This window comes from Pteronotus mesoamericanus, unplaced genomic scaffold (genome assembly GCF_021234165.1).
Source record: "Pteronotus mesoamericanus isolate MK-2021 breed Mesoamerican mustached bat unplaced genomic scaffold, CSHL_Meso_final contig_73, whole genome shotgun sequence".
NCBI lineage: Eukaryota > Metazoa > Chordata > Mammalia > Chiroptera > Mormoopidae > Pteronotus > Pteronotus mesoamericanus.
Genome location: NW_026555245.1, coordinates 30,409,399 through 30,430,183, shown reverse-complemented (window position 1 = coordinate 30,430,183; position 20,785 = coordinate 30,409,399). Strand labels below are relative to the sequence as shown.

The 20,785-nt window shown below is 34.5% G+C and overlaps 1 protein-coding gene and 1 pseudogene across 1 annotated transcript in view; one reads left to right on the top strand and one right to left on the bottom strand.

The window, feature by feature from the left end:
- The window catches only part of CCDC171 (coiled-coil domain containing 171), a 289,149-nt gene that overhangs the window by 230,757 nt on the left and 37,607 nt on the right, over positions 1 to 20,785 (bottom strand). Inside the window, exon 7 of the mRNA XM_054583183.1 lies at positions 9,503 to 9,649. Coding sequence (XP_054439158.1) covers positions 9,503 to 9,649 — 147 coding nt within the window. The remainder of the gene's footprint in view (positions 1 to 9,502; positions 9,650 to 20,785) is intronic.
- On the top strand, positions 8,321 to 8,571 carry LOC129078468 (28S ribosomal protein S21, mitochondrial-like; annotated as a pseudogene).

Here is a 20,785-nt window from a genome sequence, read left to right as displayed (position 1 = left end):
TGTTATGTAGCACTGTTTCCAAACAGATTCGCAAAGTTTACCCCCAATGTCAACAGCTATCTAAATAGAAAGTGGCTATTTAACTATTTTCCTAGGTTTTATCACCTGGTATTTTCCATTAAGGGACACTTTTGCAAGTAACCAATATAGAATCATCTTCAAAAAGATGATTCTAAGGGACTCAGTCGTCACGGACTATTTAAGCCTAAATGGTTACTTTAGTAGTAAGTATATTTTGTTATATTTTACTCACCATAACTAACTTAATATATGTGTATTAACGATTAATTATAATATTTATTCCATACTTGTGTATGGGAAAAAGAATAGTTACTGTACTTGAGCCCTTAACCTGAAGATCTCAAAGAATTTTTATTACCAAAAAAGACATCTTAAAGGGTCAATGTCCCTAAGTATTTGACAACCATGTGAAAAGACAGGAGCACCACCACATCAAGCCACTTACCTGAGTCATATATTGGGGAGGGAAGGGTCATAACTAAGAAAATCTATAAGTCTTTTACTAGTTATCATCCTTGTTCTAATCAAAGAACTAGAAAAGGAATATTATTATTCAATTAGTTTGACCTTTAATATGGGCCCTTTTTTAAAGTGAGCACTTTTATTGATTGCTAAGTGCCACATCTATACAAGTGTACTTACATTAACATCAGTGGGGACATCAATCCTACAATTGAATACTAATATTCCACAGTTTTCAAAGAAGTGTCATATATATTTTGTCATTTCACACAACAATATGGTATATTTTATACAACAGGTCAGTAAAGTATAGCATATAATGTAAGGCACCCTTATTTGAAGATTTGGGTTTTGTTTTTTGTTGTTGTTTTTTTTTTAGTAGCTCTCTTACTTTGCATGTAGCCAGTACACTATATGAGAAAAACAATTCTAGTCAGAAGTAAAATTAATGCTTCTTTGGTGACTTGGAACTGCTGTGTAAAAGTGAACAGCTGACATCTAGATCAGGGAAAGCCAATCCACTGACTTCTACCCCTCACAGAAATCCAAACATGTTATTATTTTCAATTCCATTAAGCAAATGCTACTTCATAAAAATGTTTACAAAATTATTAGGAATGAATAAATAGGTTTGCAACTTTTCAATGTAAACTCATTGATATTTACTATATAGGTCAATGAAAAAGGAAATGGAACACTTAAATAATACCTACAATACGCCAGAATACCATAGTAGGTCCTCAGCTCTTATTATAAGGCCAGAAGGGGTGTTCACACACCTATAAGCATTTCTATTTTAAATAAGGAAAAAAAGCGCTACCTGTGTGTCATTGATGAAAACTGATTTGCCTGTAAGGGACACTCACAACTTCTCTGCTATGAATTAGAATTAACTTGTAACCATTTTATTAATGGCCAAATCATACATGTTTTCCAGAATCCTCTGGGTTATTTTTCATAAAGAGACTCACTTAAAGCAGTCCGCACTCTAAAATTACACAGCACTTTCAAGAAATAGCCAAATGTGCAAATATTCAGAGCTCTTTGTGCCCATCACCTTAACCATGGTTAACTGTGCGGTTTGTGGAGAGACACCTCAGTTAATCACTGAGGATGGCAATGATCGGAGCCTTAAAAGTTTGAGAATGGACACATGAAGGCGGCAGGATGGCTACAGCAATGAATTGGAAAACACAGCAATTTTTTATTTACAAGGAATGAATAATGAAGTATTCGGTATTCATTGAGGAATGAATCACTCAAATTGTAAAATAGTTTAATAGGAAAAAGATTTCTATTACTCTTAGGTATAATAAAACAAACTAGATAACGAAAATAGTAAATTCTAGGAACAGAATTTGTAAACCACAAATTCTGATTAGCATGGTAGTAAATTAATTTGGCACCCTTAAAAATCATCTTTACCTTTTCTGGCAACAAAAGCTTCAGCATTTAACAAAATTTTAATGAATTTACAATCTGATAACCCATTATAAACATAAATACAAAAATGCATAATACTTATAAGCACAATTACATGACCCAAGTGATTTCATCATTTACCTACTTTATAGCTAGCAATCAACACAAATAGATGTTTAAAAATAAATTCCTATAAACACATGACAGCTTTGAAACGATGAATCAGATGAAGTTTGCCTCCATGGACAATATGAAAAGATAGATTCACTTTCCTTTTCCTTTTCCACTTAAGTGTAGTATACATGTAGTGAAAAGAGCTACATTCCAGCCCGCATGTTACCACAACATAGACTATGACTGACAGAAGCAATTCAGCATTTATTTGCAAAGACTGTTCTCTCCGCTGTAATCTTCATAAGATTCTTCAGTTCTCTCAGAATTAGGTTTGCATCTTCTCTTTTCTTATTGAGTTAAGCTTATTTCCCATGATAAAAAGAAAAAAAGAAGAAAAAACTTCCTCTAGTTATAAAGAGGCTTATAAAAGCCATGGATATTTCTTTTCCAGTTCACTTTTCCCTTGGTTCCGTGGTATCCAGCACCACATTTATAAAATTGGATTGGGAGTTTGTTTGCTTTTTTAATCTAAGAAACCATTGATCCACGTTAGGATGATTAAGCCACACAATGGTATACAGCTTATCAGATTTAAAATATATATATATATAACTTCTTTGGTCCAGACACATAAAGAAATCACTTCTTCATGAAATGCAACTATTACAAAGCTTCACTAAAGTTTAAAACATTTATTAGGCTAGATGTCTACTATATTTGTTGCTTTAGCCTGATATTACTAACGTTAAATAATGTATTCTAGTAAATTAAAATTTTAGCAACTTTCCTTTTTATTATTATTCCATATTACATTAATCCTTTTTTTAAAATACCACTGACAATTATTTAAGTAGCTAGAATTACTAGTAGTTAATGTCTTCACAATTAAATGTAAAAACCAGCATAAAATGCTTTCTAGAAATTTAGTCTCTCTTATTATGTCATCATCTGGGCAAAGAGCCAATACCAAATACACTCAATAAGCTATAAAGCAGCCCTGGCTGGTGTGGCTCAGTGTACTGAGAGCTGGCCAGCAAACCAAAGGGTCGCCAGTTCGATTCCCAGTCAGGGCACATGCCTGGGCTGCGGGCCAGGTCCCCAGTAGGGGGCACATGAAAGGCAACCACATGTTGATGTTTCTCTCCCTCTCTTTCTGCCTCCCTTCTTCTCTCTCCAAAAATAAGTAAATAAAATCTTAAATAAATAAATAAAAATAATATAATATAGGATAAAGCAAAGTTTTAAAGATGTCTAATAATGAGAAATCATAAATAAGTCAAGGGACTATACTTGTCCACTTATAAAATTCTTATAAAATGAATAAAAAGAGATTATGTGGACTATCCTCAAAACTTCTAACTCTCCAAAAGCAGAGACACGGTATTATCAAAAGAACTCACAGAATAGAGTAGCTAAGAAAAACTACAAAATAAAAATACTCTAAAAATTTTTATATTTGCAACACCGATCCATAAAAATCTAAGTTGGAGCAAGTAAGTATTTTCTAAGAAAAAAATCATTACTGAGTTATCCAAAACAAATCCTAAAGCTTAGTTATTAGACCTTTCCTCAACTGAATCAAGACGAGCTTAACAAGAGTTTTATCAATACAATAAAAAAATCACTGTTACCTAGTACTTTTTCATACCTATAAGACAATTAAAATGTTGTTTGGAACAATCACAAGGTTTTATAGCATCCTAATGTGACTTCTAAATGATTTTCTTAAAGTTCTAAGTATTTTCAGAACTGTATTCCTTTTTTTTTTAATATTAAACACCTTTACTTAAGACTTCTGGAAAATGAGGTGTCTGCAGACATTCCGAGCTGGGCAACAGCAAGAACCCCTAGCACAGACTGGGCTCTGTTCACTGTGCTGCAGCCGCATTTCGCCCATATGAAAACTTTCCCCACCACCTCCAGTGCTTTCTATCCTAATAACCTAGCACCACCGTGCCTTTTATATCCCTTCTCACAGCTCATTCTGCTACCTTCATAAAAAAAACACCCAATATGCTGACATATGCTCCCCTTGTACCAAATTTTGGAGACCATCTGTAGGTTCTATGTAATTAAATACTACAAAAAGCTTATATTCTTAATAGTGCTACTGTGTTCTTTCCCCCAAAAGATGGGGAAAATATGTCATCTGTTTAAATATTTCTACTGTTACATATGAGGCTCCCTGTTCAGGGCTACGCATTATGTGCTAGGATCTTGAGTCACTACTTAACCTGTTTCTTCACCTGTAAAGTTAGAGTATAATATCAACTTTATAGTGCTGTGAGAATTAAAAGATGAAAATAAAGTAACTGCTACACTGCCCTTTCACCACCAGCATTGTGGTACTGTTCTAACTTCTGTGTCAGTACTACAAGTTATAGGAGAATAGCTGACTTCATTAGAGGCACTTGTGTACTGTAAACAGTAGAGTGATAGTTGGTATGTCAGTTAAAATATCAGCCCCACAGCATTCCACCTTCATGGAATACAGTACAATACAATGGAATACTATTCAATAATAAAAAGGAATGAAGTACTGATCCAACACAGATGAATCCCAAAAATATCATGCTGAGTGAAAAAGAGTCCATCACAAATGACCACATATTCCATGGTTTCACTAATATAAAATATCCAGAATAGGCAAGTATATAAAAGCAGAAAGTAGATTAATGATCTTTAAAGGCAGAAAGCAGATTAATGGTTACTTTGGGCTGAGAGAGATGGTGAAATAGGAGAGTGCACGGCTAATAGGTTTGGGGTTTCTTATTGAAGTGATGAAAACATTCTAAAATCGATTGTAGTGATTGCACAAGTCTGTGTCTATACTAAAAACCACTGAATTGTACACCATAAGTAAATTTGTACCATGTAAATTATAACTCCAAGTTGTTGTTTTCTTAAAATACAATCAATACGACAAGTTTAACCTTCAGGCATCCACCTACATCCCAAGTAGCCAACCAATACCTCTCCCTGACCACTACACAGACTGGGGGTTTATTATCTGCAGAATGTGAATCTGAACCAGAGGCTCCACAGATACAGGGATACACAGGGAGGGGGGAAGGGAGGTGTACACAAGACTGAACCCAGGGCAAGGTCTGCATACTGAACAGTATGATATCCAGATCCTTCCTCCACTTCCTTCTCCCATTTTATAACCACCAAAAAAGGAAACTAGCAGATCACCCTTTGCAGAAACTAAAAAAACACCAAAAGAAGACCTATGTAAACTATTACATTTCAAAATTTCCCAATGAAATATTTGGCACACATCTCCTTATCATCCCTACAGTAAGACTTCCTAAGACCAATACTCACATATTCAACTGCCTCCTTAACATCTTCACTTAGATGTCTAACAAGCACATCTAAGTAAACATATCTGAAGCCAAACTCCTGATCTCTCCCTAATCTACTCACTTGCATTCTTTGCCAGTTGAGTAAATGGCAATGCTGTTCACAGTTTGCTCAGAGATATAGAAAAATAGAAATAGAAATATACTTATCCTTTGCTGTAAATATTTTTCTCATTTGTTTATCTGTCTTTAGTGAGGTTTCCTCTTATATACGATGTTACTTATCATAGTCAAGACTATAAATCTATTTCTTTATGACTTTGTTCCACTGTTTTTATTAATAGTGAGTAAATCATATAGCACTAAGAGAGCACAAAAATTAATCTATATTTTCGTCTTAGTTTATCATTTTTAATACTTCGCTCTTTTTAATACTTTACTGGAATTTACTTTAGAATATAATGTAAGACAGGAATCTAATTTTATTTTGTACCAAATAATTAACCAATTGTTTCAGTGTGATTCACTGAATAATCTTTCCTATCCTCACTGATTTGAAATATCTTAATATACTAAATTTTTATAAATATTTTACGAGTCTACTATTGCCTTTCAGTTCTGTTCCATTAAAGTCTGGTCTTACAACCTACTGAATGGAAGAAGATATTTGCCAATGATACATCAGATAAGGGGTTAATATCCAAAATCAATAAAGAATTCATACAAATCATCACCAAAAAAACAAACAATTCAATTTTAAAATGGTTAATGGATCTGAATAGACAACTTCTCCAAAGAGGACATATAGATGTCCAACAGAAACATGAAAAAGTGCTCAACATCCCTATGCATCAGAGAAAGGAGAATTAAAACCACAATGAGATATCCCCTCACACCTGTCAGAATGGCCGTCATCAACAAGTGATGTGAAGAAAAGGGAACCCTTGTGCACTGTGGCCAGGAATACAGATTGGTGCAGCCATTGTGGAAAGCAGTGTGGAGTTTCCTCAAAAAATGTAAAATGACCCAGCAATTCCATTTCTGGGTAAATACCCAAAGAAACCCAAAACACTAATTTGAAAGAATACTTGTACGCTTATATTCATTGCAGCATTATTAGCAATAGCCAAGATAGGGAAGCAACCCAAATCCCCATCAGTAGATGAGTGGATAAAAAACTGGCGGTACATATATATACACAACAGAATATTTCTTGGCCATAAAAATAAAATGAAATTTTACCTTTTGCAACAACATGAATGGACCTAGAGGGTATTATGCTAAGTCAGACAGAGAAAGGTAAATATCATATGATTTCAGTTCTACAGAACCTTAAAAAACAAATTAAACAAACAAAACTGAAACCGACTCAGATACAGAGAACAGGCTGATGGTTGCCAGAGGCGTGGCCAGTTGGGGCGTGAGTAAAAAAGTGAAGGAGTAAAAATTGGTAGTTACAAAATAGTCACAGGAATGTCAAGTACAGCATAAGGAATATAGTCAATAATATTGTAATAACTATGTGCTGTGCCAGGTGGGGGCTTGAAATATCAAGGGTCTGACCTTCTAAAGTATGATTGTCTAACCTCTGTGCTGTGCACACCTGAAACTAATACAAAATAGGACTGAGTGCACACTGTAATTGAAAAATAAAATTTTTAAAAAGTAGTAATAAGGAGAAAAAGAAGTTTGGTTTTAGAGTTATTGAACATTTTAGCCACCCAGCAAGTTTTTCCCCTTTTTATGGTACCAACACCCTGAGTTTCCTCTAAGAATTTCTTGTTTGGGCTTTAATTTTAGTATAATTGAGGGGAATTTATTTGGGACAAATTACTTCTTTCAATTAAATGTTCTCTACCTGGGATTTAAATTGTAAATAAAGTTACAAAAAGAATGAAAATTATTGACACCAGTTCACCCCAACTTCATCCATCATTTCTGCTCTAGAGACCTCGGGAGATGGTCTGAGACTCACATGCTTTCCGAGCCTGACTTCTCAACATTCCTTCGGATTCTGTGACTAAGATCCACGTGTTCTCCCACTGAATTCACTTTTTAAGTTAACCAAATTTGGTTTCTGCTGCATATAACCAAAAACAACAACTGATACACTACTAAGGCTTTACAGTATAAATTCACTTCTGGTAATATAAGTCCCCACTCATAACTCTTATCAAAATGTTTTAATATTCTCATCTGGGTTTTTAGTCTTCCAAATGAATTTTAGAATCTATCTTCCCAAAATAATTCCACTGAAATTATTATTGCAACTGCTTTAACCCACAATATAATCCAGGGAGGATTCTTGCCTTTACAATGTTAAGTGTTTGCAATGCCTTGCCATTTACTTTTAAGATTCTCAATTAAATTTCATAATTTTTAATGTATTTGTTGTTAACTGTATTCCCATTTTTGTCACAGTGGTGAAGAAAACTTTTTTAGTGTTTTATTTTTTGATGATTGTTAAGAATGTAAACATAATTATATATTATTTTCTTTCTGTCCTCTCAGTTGAATGTTCTCACTAGTGTTAATAATTTTAAAGTTTATTTTCTTGACTATTCAGGACTATGAACATATCTACAATAATAAGAATTATACCTTCTTTTTTCCAAAAATTGTAACTCTTTTTTTTTTAAGATTTTATTTTATTTCTTTATTTTTAGATTCAAAGGGCCACTGGTTCAATTCCCAGTCAGGGCACATGCCTGGCTGCAGGCTTTGTCTGAAGTTGGGGGTGTGAGAGAGGCAACCACACATCAATGTTTTTCTCCCTCTCCTTCTCTCTCCCTTTCCTTCTCTCTAAAAATAATAAAAAAAATCTTTTTAAAAAATAAAGTAGAATTGGAGAAAGACTCCATTCCCAACTCCCACTCCAACCCTCCTGGAATGGTGAGAGGTCATGGTGGGGTAGGGGGTCTATCCCAGTCCTCTCATGCCCAGGGACCTCTCATGCCCAGCCATGTCCTGCAGAATAAAGACTTAATTTCAAGGTCATGGCAAAACATCTGAAGTTTATTGCCAGGACTGTGATGGTGCAGGAAGCAAACGTGAAAGGTGCATACAGGACCCTGCATAAACAGACTCCTCAACATTGAGGACATCAAGCAAAGCCGGTACTGTGAGAAGCTGAAGACAGAGGAAAAGCTATGAAACCTGCCAGAGGATGTACAACATGGAAATGACTCACAAGATCAACTTGTTGATGTGAAAGAATCAGGCGGATCCATCACAGTGGAGCTGTTGAGGCCTGTGGATAGTAGGCCCAGTAAGAAAACCCCTATCTAGTTGCGACTCCAACTCTTTTCTTTCTGCAGCCCTATCTTCTCTTACCATTTTTTTGCAATAAACTCAATCACGTATGAAAAGGCCTGCATACGTAGAAACAATCTCACTAGTCAGCAACGGACCCTCTCCTTTATTAGGTGAAAGAGAAACTGAATCAAAAAATAGTCTAGGAGTAGAGTGGTGATTGCCAAGGGCTGGCTGGGAAAAGAAATGGAGAATTATTGTTTAATGGATACAGAGTTTGAATTTCGGAAGATGAAAAAGTCCTGGAGGCAGGTGGTGGTTGCATAGCTACATAACAGTGGGAATATACTTAATGCCACTGAATTGTATAGTCAAATAGTTAAAATGGTAAATTTCATGTTATATATATTTATAATAAATTTTTTAAAGTAAAAACAATTTAAAAAGAAATAGAATTAATAAGTTTAATTTCTCTCAAAATTAACTAAAGTGATTATCAGTAATAATAACTCACAAAGATCATATTTTCTCACCTGCAAACTACTGTTCCTTTCTCACCTAGTCTTACCTGAGTATTCCACAAAATCATACAGCTAGTAATAATGATTCATACTATAAAATTAGAGTTTAATATTATGTATCAAAACCTTTTCCTGTATTGCTTCCTCAACCTTATAATATAAACAATTACCCTAAAACTTCCCTAATATTCCATGAAAATTAATGTTAAAAATGAACAGATTTTAAAAATTAGGAACAAAATATAATTTACTCAGACACAAAAGTTTTCAAAAGAGACAAATACTCAATATAAATGCATGCTTTAAAAAAGTAATTTCATATTTTATTGCACAGTGAAACTTCCTCTGACTTGAAATTACTGACTGGATAATATATATATGTTATAAAAGAATAAGAAAATATACCTCAAATTCTTTTCGAAGACGTTCCTCTCGTTGAGTGCTTAATTCAAGTTCACTTGTTTGTCTCCGTAAAAGGTCAGAGCAGTCCATGTGTTCAGCTTCTAATTTTTCTACTTTCTTGTGCATACTTTGTACAGCATTATCTTGCTCCTGGAAATATTTCATTTTTGCATAAATAAAATTTATAAGCCAACAATGACTTAAAAGTATTCTATAGTAGACAATGAGTAACTAAATCTGTGCTTCAACCTGAATAACAGGTTAATTTACATAGGCAAGAGAAGCCTAGATATTGCCCAGTAATATTTCAGAATACACATGTATTTAAATTTTTTCTTTTTTGAAAAATTTATTCTAGAAAGAGGAGAAGGGAGGGAGAAAGAAAGAGATGGAAAGAAACATCAGTGTGAGAGAGAAGCATCCATTGGTTGCCTCTTGTGCATGCCCCAACCGGGGTCCAAACCCACAACCCTGACATGTACCCTGACCAGGAATCAAACCCACAACCTTCTGGTGTGCAGGACAACACCCAACCGAGCCTCACCAGCCAGGGCAGAATATACATGTATTTTTAAAACACTATTAGAGGTTTACAATTTTAAAAATCCGATTAACACATATTACAAATGAAATTTGTACAGCTTACTAAAATGTTATGGTAGTTCAAATGACCTCTGAGGATATTTATGTAATGCTGTAGTTCAACTGTTATATATAATGTTTTCCCCTCTCATTAAAATTTTAAAGTGTTTAATAATACAAGTGAATATTGCTCCTTTGCGTGATAAGGAATGATTGGCCTCAATGCCTAATAATGACCCATGAGAGATTTTTACGTGAGCTCATGGTACTTCATTCTTACAGCTCTTCAAGTTGCATCCACTAGATGGCTGTGTTTCATTTTCTCTCCAGTTTTTAACTTTTCCAATTTTTGTTGTAATACTGAAAGAAAATAACAGGCACTCTTCTACTTAAATCTCTCAATCTCCATTTCCAACTAAACTCAGAAATCAGAGTTGAATTTTATAGAAGTTGAAACATAAAGTTAACACACACATCAAAGGTATTTTCCACAGTAACTAACCTAGATATTCTTTATTCTAACTTAAGATCTTTGACAAAGCCCTCTTTCTCCCACCTTTCCCTCATCAGCATAATCTTATTCTGGGATGTTAACATGTATAAATATATATATTTATACATGCTTCCAAGTACTCTCTATCCACTCAAAAGTTATCACTAGAATCTGAGTAAGAATGTTGCAAACACCAAATATAATTCTCTGTAAAAAGATTTTAGTTTAGAAAGTACCCAGCAGTATAGTCTACAGTCAAAGGATGAAGAACAAAATTTAATTCCTCTCTCCACATTTATAGAATAAAATTACTATTCTATAGCTGGCAACACATGGAAAGAACTATTTCCTTCAGGTAAGATATTTCTTAATACACAGAAGTTCATCTAATTGCACATTTTCAACCTGTAAACGATAGATAAGAAAGCTGGGTACCAGCGCAAACGTATGCCAACTCTGCCTACAACCAGCAGACAGCACTCTTGGTTATTATAATAACACTCTGGATTTAGAAACAGATGGTAATGTGATCAGCCTTATGTAATCTAATTTCATCACAAGAGTGCTTTCTCATATGAAAGCTCTTTTAAAACCATAAATATAAGATACTATTGTGATTCTACAGGATAAATCCCCTCCTTCAAGCAGTCAATAGTACCAGCATTAATCAAATCCACTATTATATGTCTTTCTGACTTACAAGTACATAATATTCAACTTTTAATAATCCACTTAGAGTGCTGTGTATACTTTAAAATGAATAAACAGCAATTTACATTGTTAATCACAAAGAAAACCCAACAATGTTAAAGTCTATATCCAAAAGATGCTTATACCTAGCTGACGGCACTTATCTCAAACAATATTTATTCAACAACATAAAAGAAATTATTCCGCAAGTATCATGAGACTACTTATTAGAAAGTGTGACTGTGATTCCCATTCTATTGATACAATTCGATTGATTAGTGTAGAAACATACAATCATTCCAAATAACATTACGCTAGATGAAGAGCATGCCTGTCATTCCCTGCAAGTCTGAATTTAATCCTATAAAAAAGAAAATCAATGGTCGATCAGTTAGGAGTTATTAGGCTTATTTTGGTGCTATTTTAACTTTATGATACTGGACCTGTATTAAATATTGTTTACCAAATAGCTTTTTTAACTTTTCTATTCCATGTTTTCTGCTTTCTCTCTTGATTTAAGCTAACATTTTTAATATACATGTTAACCTACCTATTGTTTTTTGTCTATAGCTCTTTGTATTATTATTTTTATAACTTTATTTTTATCGTTGACATGTTTGCAGTTGTCCCCATTTCCCCTCTGGGCCCACCGCCACCCCGCCCCCACGCCCCGCTTCCCTCTGGCCATCACCGCACTGCTGCCCGTGTCTATGGGTTATGCATGTATGTGCTTTGACAAATAGCTTTTAAATAAAGGTCTTTCAAGATGTAGATAAAATTTTGACCCAATCGCAGTTTTAATGCAGAGGTCAAGCAGTCACTAATGTTATGTGATAACTACTATATTCTTGAATAGGAATATAAGCACACATATACACAGAGTTTTTATAGAAAACCACCTTCTCAAACAGTAGAGATTTTTAAAAATTCTATTCACATATATAGGAAACATATTACATAATCAAGTTAACTAATTATATTAAGGCAACTTACATTGATTTTCTAATGTTAAAGTCACTAACATTTATTATATAATGGCTTTTTACATTTTGCTGCATTCAGTTGGCTACTTTTGTATAATATTCGTGTAGCCATATTCATGAGTGAGATTAGCTATAACTGTCTTCTTGTATTCTTGTCAGTTTAGTACCAAGATCTGTCAGTTAAGCATGTTATCAAGATTTTTCTATTCTCTGGTGGAGTTTACATAAGACTAAAATTATTTGCTCCTTGAATGTTTCTTTTTGGTTTGTAGGCCAGTGCTCAATTCACTGAGCCAACCAGCCAGGGCTGAATGTTTCTTTTTATTCACTGGTACAGCAATATAAGGGGCTTGAAGTTTTGTCAATGACTCAATCAAGTTTTCTACTTTCTCTCTCTTCTTAAGTCATGGGCAGCAATGAATATGAATATTGTTGGAAGCCTCTACAGGCAGCAGCTAGTTATATCCTCAGATCACCCCTGCCAGCTCCCTCCCTGACAAATGCCCCTCTCCATCCTGGAAAAACCAAAAGAGTTTACTAGAGAGGTTAGTTTAAGACTTAAGAAGCTCTTCATTCATAAATATCAGACATTATTGGACGAGAGACCTTGCTGGGTAGCTCAGCTGGTTAGAGCATTGTCCCAAAACTCCAAGACTGTGGTTCAATGAATGCACTAGTAAGTGGAACAACAAACTGACATTCCCCACCCCCACCTTTCTCTCCCTCTTTCTCTCTCTCTCTCAATAAATAAAATTTTAAAAAATTAAGACATTAGGTAAAATTTGCATAGTAGGTGAGACTTCACAGCTTTCTCTCTTCAGCTCCCAGAACACAAATTCCTACACTTAAGATTCCATAGGGAAGAGATGAGAATATTCCTTTATTGGGAAACTATCAGTCCAAGAAAAAAAATCTATAGATACTGGCATTTTTTTAATTCCCCAATTTTTATTGAATTTATTGTATGACATTGGTTAATAAAATTACACTGGTTTCAGGTGTACAATTCTAAAATACATCATCTAAAATTCCCCAATGAAATGGAAGTGTTTCATATACAGAGCTTCCTTTCAGTTTTTTAGTGCCCCATTCTTAAATACAAACACACAGTCAAGGATAATCAGATATTTCAGAAAGATTCACATGTGAAACTCAGAGACTACTACTAACAAATGGGACCAAACACTGAGAAAAAAATAACCAGACATCCAATTCTTTAGCTCAAATGGATTTTCAAAGCCATACAAATTTTGCTAGATATGACATTTCAAGTTATCAGAATTTCAAAGGCAAGTGTCGGAGTTTAAAGAATTAATTACCTTTAAAACGCAAAAATTAATAGCATCTATTTCCCTGTATTATTATACAATTTTGACATTTGTCATAATTTATACAGATAAAATTAGAAAAAATTTGTTGGAATTTTAATTAGTTAATTAAAAATTAATGAAACAAGGCAAAAATATGAGTTTTCTAAAAGCAACTTCAAAATAAGTGACTTGGTGTTATTTTTATGTTTTACTTAAGAGTCTCAAGTCTATAGAGTTTTCTTTATGTGAAATGCATACAACTAAAGATAAAATTTACATTATCAGTGGAATTTGGACTTCTGTTGTTGTAATGACCTTTCACTATGTGCCTGAACTGTTAACACCAAAAATAAAAATGACGATTCAAAAAAAAAAAGAAAAAGACAATCGAGGGAGGAGGATAAAACACCAATACAAGTACAACTTACACCCTCAGAGAGTTAAAATAAGATATTACAAACATGAAACAAAAAGAGTCTACTATAAAAAGGTGTCGTCAAGAACAAGAACAAACTCTTGCCCTGGACAGGTGGCACAGCTGACTGGAGCATCATCCCATACACCGAAAGGTTACGGGTTCGATCGATCCTCAGTCAGGGCAAATACCTAGGCTGCAGGTTTGACAGGGGAACTTATGGGAAGCAACCTATCATAACAAATCAATGTTTTTCACATCGATGTTTCTCTCTCTCTCACCCTCTCCCTCCCTTCCTCCTTCCCTTCCTCCTTCCTTCTCTAGAAATCAATAAACATATTCTCAGTTTAAGATAAAAAAAAGAGAACAAACTCTCGGAAATTAAAAACCCAAAAGCAAAAATGAAAATTCAACACAAAGGTTGCAATATAAAATTGAGGAACTACCCCCAGAATGAGCAAAAATGTAAAAGTGATAATAGAAATAATATGCACTAAAAGAATGTCAACTCTGCCAAATAAATCTATCAATCTAATCCAATTCCAACCAAAATTATAACAAAGTTTTTTGGGGGAATACAAAAAGGCAATCCTCAAACTCACATGGACTGTAAAAACCTCAAAATAACTCTCCTTCTCCCCACTAAAAAAATATTAAGAATAAGGAGCAGGGAATTTGACCTACATACTAGCCATCAAGACATACTATAGATCCATGATAAATTTTAAAATTTAGTATTTTTTTAAAATCCTCACCTGAGGATATGTGTTGTTGTTTTTTAATTGATTTGAGAGAGAGAGAGAGAAACATAGCTGTGAAAGAAAAGCATCAGTGGGTTGCCTCCCATACATCATGACTGGGGATCAAACCCACAATCTAGGCATGTGCCCTGACCTGGGATGGAACCTGCAACCTTTTGGTGTATGAAATGATGTTTCAACCAACTGAGCAACTCAGCCAGGGCTAAAAAAATTTAGTATTGATTCATAAATAGACAGACACACAAGTGGAATGGAACACAAAGCCCAGGAACCAAGACTTAGATATAAAGGAATGTGGTATTATGAAAGAGACAACATTATAAACCATTAAGTGATAACAGAATAGATAGCTGAATGACTGGTACAGGGATATTTGGTTATCCACTTGGAAAAAAATAAAATTGGATCATATTTCATGCTATATAGAGAACAAATGTATATTCTCTTAATGACTTTAGGTTACATAAGACATAAAAAAGCAATATCCATCAAAACTAATAAATTCTATTACATTAAAGTTTAAAACTGGCTCTAGCCAGGCCGCTCAGTCGTTTAGAGTGTCATCCTGATATGCCGAGGTTGAGGGTTCAATCCTGTATCAGGGCATATATAAGAATCAACCAATAAATGCATAAATAAGTAGAACAACAAATCAATGTCTCTCTCTCTCTCTCTCTCTCTCTCAATAAATTTTGAAAAATTTTAATTTAAAACTGTACATCAAACACTATGTAAATTATCTCCATGTCTCCACAAAGAGAAAAAATGATGTCTGCAATAGGAATATAAATAGCCAAGGATTAGTAACCAAACATAGAAAAAGCTCCTATAAATTAATAAAAATATATTAAGAAAAATTACTATAAACAAACTAAAAGAAAAAATATATAAACTGGCAGTTCACAAAAGAAGAAACATAAATGGTCAACAGACACAACATGCTAAGTGTCAAGGAAAGAGAAATTTAAACAAGAATGAGATACTATTTCATACGCATCCCTTTGTAAAAAAAATTAAATCTAAAAAATACCAACTGTTCAAGAGGCTATAAGAGAAAAGAAACTCTTCTCTCACAATGGTGCGACCATTTTGAAGAATAATTTGGCATATATTTTGCTTCTTAATAAGTACACGTGCACTAACTACATATCCACATTAAAAAAATTGGATGTTCACAGAAGCACTATCTGTAATAATTAAAACTTGGAAAGAACTTAAGTCTCAATCAGTAAAGTAACAGATAAATTAATTATGGTATATATGTAGGATAAAATACTATATCGAAGTTAAATTGAATGAACCAGGGCTACTTTGTTAACTTGGATAAATCTCAATAAAACCAGTGAAAAAGACAAGTTGGCCAAAAATGCATACTGTATGATAGTCTATGTATATTTTTCAAACAAACAAAATGATAAAATAAAATGACATACTATCAATGTACACAGAAAATTTAACACCAGCTTCAAAACGATGCTCATCTTTTGGGGGCGGGATAGTGGTCAAAGGCTGAAGTAATTCAGAAGAGTCTTCAATGATCTAACAATCTATTGTTTGTTTTTAATTCTGAAGCAAATGCGACAAATACATAATCTAAATGGTATATATAGGCTCTATTAATGGAATTGGTTGGTTATATTGGACATTAGTTATATTCATCCCTGTTATATTTTGTGTGTCCAAATATTTGTTTTTTTTATTTTTTTAATTGTATTTTTTCCATCACCATTTATCCTCCTTATCCTCCCACCTCCTCCCCTGTAGTCACGACATTGTTGTCCATGTCGATGAGCCCTCAAACATTTAAGTTATAGTGTTATCAATACAACCCAATCTTGGGGTACATTGTTACATACAAGAAAAATTCAAAAAGAACCATAAAATATCTCATGAAGTTATTCATCAAGGTTCATTTGCCTCCTTCCAAGAAAATTTTTTCAATTTTGTCAAAGAATTTATTTTCTAATCAAAACAAAAGCTACCTGGATCCCTACGGTGAAAATATGTGTGTGTGTTTAACAAAATCATGTTAAGGACACTGGTAATTGAGGGAGTTTTTCTTTCTTCCACTAGAGGGAGGTGTTGAACTTAAAATATTTTAAGGCTTGTTTTTGAACTGACAAATTTAACATTATAGGAAACTACATTGTACTGCTAGAAAATAAACTTGCTCTTTCCACATCTTCCAAAAACATAGCCCAAAAGTATAATTCTTCATATGTACTCATATAAACAATATTTCTCGGACTCCAAAATATGGTTTCAGTTCTGAAGAATTATAGAAGCAGAGTTAGAAATGTAACGAACCATAAGTACTCCTCTTTCCTGGCTTATAAAATATATCAATACACCTAGTTACAACCTAGTACACGGTTAACTCCTGAAAGAGCCAGAATTAGCTTCTCTCTAAATCCCCAAAGCCAGAAGAGTTCTGCAATCAAAAAATGTTTGCTGCTGTAAATCATAAACTGGGTGTACTTTGTATAATATATATCATAGTTATAAATTTATAAGCTTACAGATCCCGCAATATTTCTAGGCACAAACACAACTGCGTTACTTTTACAACCGCTCCAAGATATGGACAGGAATGTTAATGCATCATTTATAATTAGAGCAAAAAATTTTAAAGAAATTAAAATATCCATTAATAAGGAATTCATTAAATATATTAGGAACTTCCACATGACAGAATATCATGAAAACACAAGAATGTAAGGACATCAAAAGATGGACATCAAATATTATTGAGGCAAATAATTCATTTATATGTTTATGTGTTTATGTTTATGTTTAGGTATACTTAGATGAGGAGTGGGATTGAAAGGAAATGGGACAAGACTTTTACTTTCTGCTTTTAAATTTCCAAGTTAGAGGCATTTGTACCATGAGCACAATATATAGTAACTTTATAAATTGAATATTAAGCTATATCCTGTTTGGAAAAAACATTAAGTACTAGTGTCATTTTCTATGCCATTTGCTTACAGAGGGCACCAGAGGACAGTTTCCCAGGAAACTACAAAGAAATATTCCTTCTTGTCCTATATCATTTAAGACAAAGTCCACTTAAACACTTCTTTTTAATGCAACTTCCCTCCAAGCTATCCCTAGATCACAACTGTGCTTACTACGTCAATCTCTGGCAGCTGTCTTATCACACAGCCTACTGATGCCTAACCCTGATTTGATGCCTTTCCACTCTTCCTCTTCTTTCCTTAGTTTATGATATGATTTTTCAATCTACATCTCTCATGCTCTTTGCCCATTCCTTATAAGTAGATACATAACTCTCCCATTCCTTAATAACTAGATACTTAAATCAATGAGTAAGGAGAAGATCATTTTATTCCCTGGTTGAGTTACAGAATTTTGAAAATAAAATAACAACAAAAGAAGTATGTATTAATCTTTTAAATGTTTGGAATACCACTGGTAAATAATACTTTGAAATAAGCTGGAAAAATTACAAAGGAAAGGGCATAGTATTACTTTTCATTTTTTAAAAAATTTGTATTGGCAATCCCTATTAAAATACCAATGACATATTTAGCAGATATAGAACAAACATTTCAAAAATTTATATGGAACCATAAACAACCCCAAATAGCCCTTTTTGAGAAATTCTGAGAAAGCAATTTTGAGAAAGAAGAACAAAGAAGGAAGGATCACAATACCTGATATCAAACTATATTACAAGGCTAATGTAATCAAAACAGTCTGGTACATGCATAAGAATAGACACATAGATCAATGGAACAGAATAGAGAGCCCAGAAATAAACCCATGTTTCTATGGTTAATCAATATTTGACCAAGGGGGCATATGCATAAAATGGAGTAAAAATAGCCTCTTCAACAAACGGTGTTGGGAGACCTAAACAGCTACATGCGAAGAAATAAAACTCAACCACCATCTTACACCATACACAAAAATAAATTCAAGATGGATAAAAGACTTAAATATAAGTTGAAACACCATAAAAGTCCTAGGGAAGAACAGAGGCAGGAAACTCTCAGATATTCCACCCAGCAATATTTTCACCAGTATGTCCCCTAGAGCAAGGGACATAAAGGAAAGAATAAACAAATGGGATCTCATTAAAATAAAAAGCTTTTGCACAGCTAAAGAAAGCACCAGTAAAATGAAAAGGGAACCAACCATATGGGAAAATATATGTGCAAATGCTACCTCAGACAAGGGTTTGATCTCCAGAATACATAAAGAATTCACATGACTCCACTCCAGGAAGACAAACAACCCAATTAAAAAATGGGCAAAGGACCTGAACAGACACTTCTCCAAAGAGGACATACCAAGGGCCCAGGGATATATGGAAGGATGCTCAACATCACTAGCCATCAGAGAAATGCAAAGTAAAACCACAATGAGATGCCACTTCACACGGGTCAGAACAGCCATCATAAACAAATCAACAAACAACACATGCTGGTGAGGTTGTAGAGAAAACAGAACCCTAGTATACTGCTGGTGGGAACGCAGACTGGTGCAGCCACTTTGGAAAACAGTATAAAATTTCCTCAGAAAACTAAAAATGAAACTGCCTTTTGACCCAGCAATTCCACTGCTGGGATTATACCCTAAGAATCCCAAAACACCAATTCAGAATATCCTATGCATCCCAATGTTCATAGCAGCACAAATTACAATAGCCAAGTGCTAGAAGCAACCTAAATGTCCATCAGTAAATGAGTGGATTAAAAAACTGTGGTACATTTACACAATGGCATACTACAGAGCAGAAAGAAAGAGCTCCTACCCTTCGCGACAGCATGGATGGAACTCAAGAGCATTATGCTAAGTAAAATAATCCAGGCAGTGAAAGACAAATACCATATGATCTCTTCTGTAAGTAGAACCTAATCAACAAAGCAAACAAGCAAGCAAAATATAACCAGAGACATTGAAATAAAGAAAAAACTGACAGTAAACAGAGGGGAGTGAAGAGAGGGATAATGGGGGAAAAGGGGAAGGGTCGTCAAGGAACATGTATAAAGGACCCATGGACAAAGCCAAAGGGGGGAAGGATTGAGGGTGGGAGGAGGGGTGGGCGTGGCAGGGGGAAGTGGTGATATAAAAATGGAGACAACTACACTTGAACAATAAAAAAAATGTTCTCGTATTTATGAGTCTGTTTCTGTTGTGCTTATTTTGCTTTTTAGATTCCACATATAAGTGAAATCATCTGGCATTTGTCTTGCTCTATTTCACTCAGCACAATGCCCACTAAGTCCACCCATGTTGTTGCGGAGAGCAAAACCCCACTCCTTTTCATGACTGAATCATATTCCATTATATATGCACCACTTCTTTATCTATATATCTATTAATGGACACATGTTACTGCCATATCTTGGTTATTGTAAACAATGATGCAATAAACATATGGATGTTATGTCTCTTCCATTTAGTGTTTTGAGTTTCTTCAGATAAATACCCAGAAGTAGAGTATTTCTGGGTCCTTCGTCTCATTATAGCTTTTGTTTTAAAGTCTGTTTTGGTTTGTTTGTGTTTGTGTTTGCTTGCTTGCTTGCTTTGGGTGGAACTGGCTGGGAAAATGGCCCTTCACTGGGGGTAAAAGGGTAGGCTGGGGGAGGGCGTGGGTGGGTGCAATGCAGGAAAAGGGCCTTAGAATTGGGGGCAGAAGAAAACAAAAGGCAAAATCCATTTGACTACCAGAACCTTGAATTCAAAAAAGCTGGCATTGGGGCTCTGTGAAATGCTGTTCTGTCCAACCATCCACCAGTGTCTGCCAAGTAGCTAGTTTGTGTCTGTACATCTTATGCCCAAAGGTCCATCCAACCTGGGAGCAGGAAGGAGGAACAATGCCCAAAAACAAGGTTGATTAACAGTGAACTTCCAAACAAGAAAAAAAAAAGGGAGAAACTGTCTGGACCTGTGTGGGTGTATGTGGGGGTGCCAATGCCCCCAGGACATCTGGAAGGGCAGAGAAGGTGCTTCTGTATCTACAGCTGCAGCAGAGCTTGCTGGCGATAGCTAAAGGCTCCACCCTGGACTTGGGAGTGGAGCC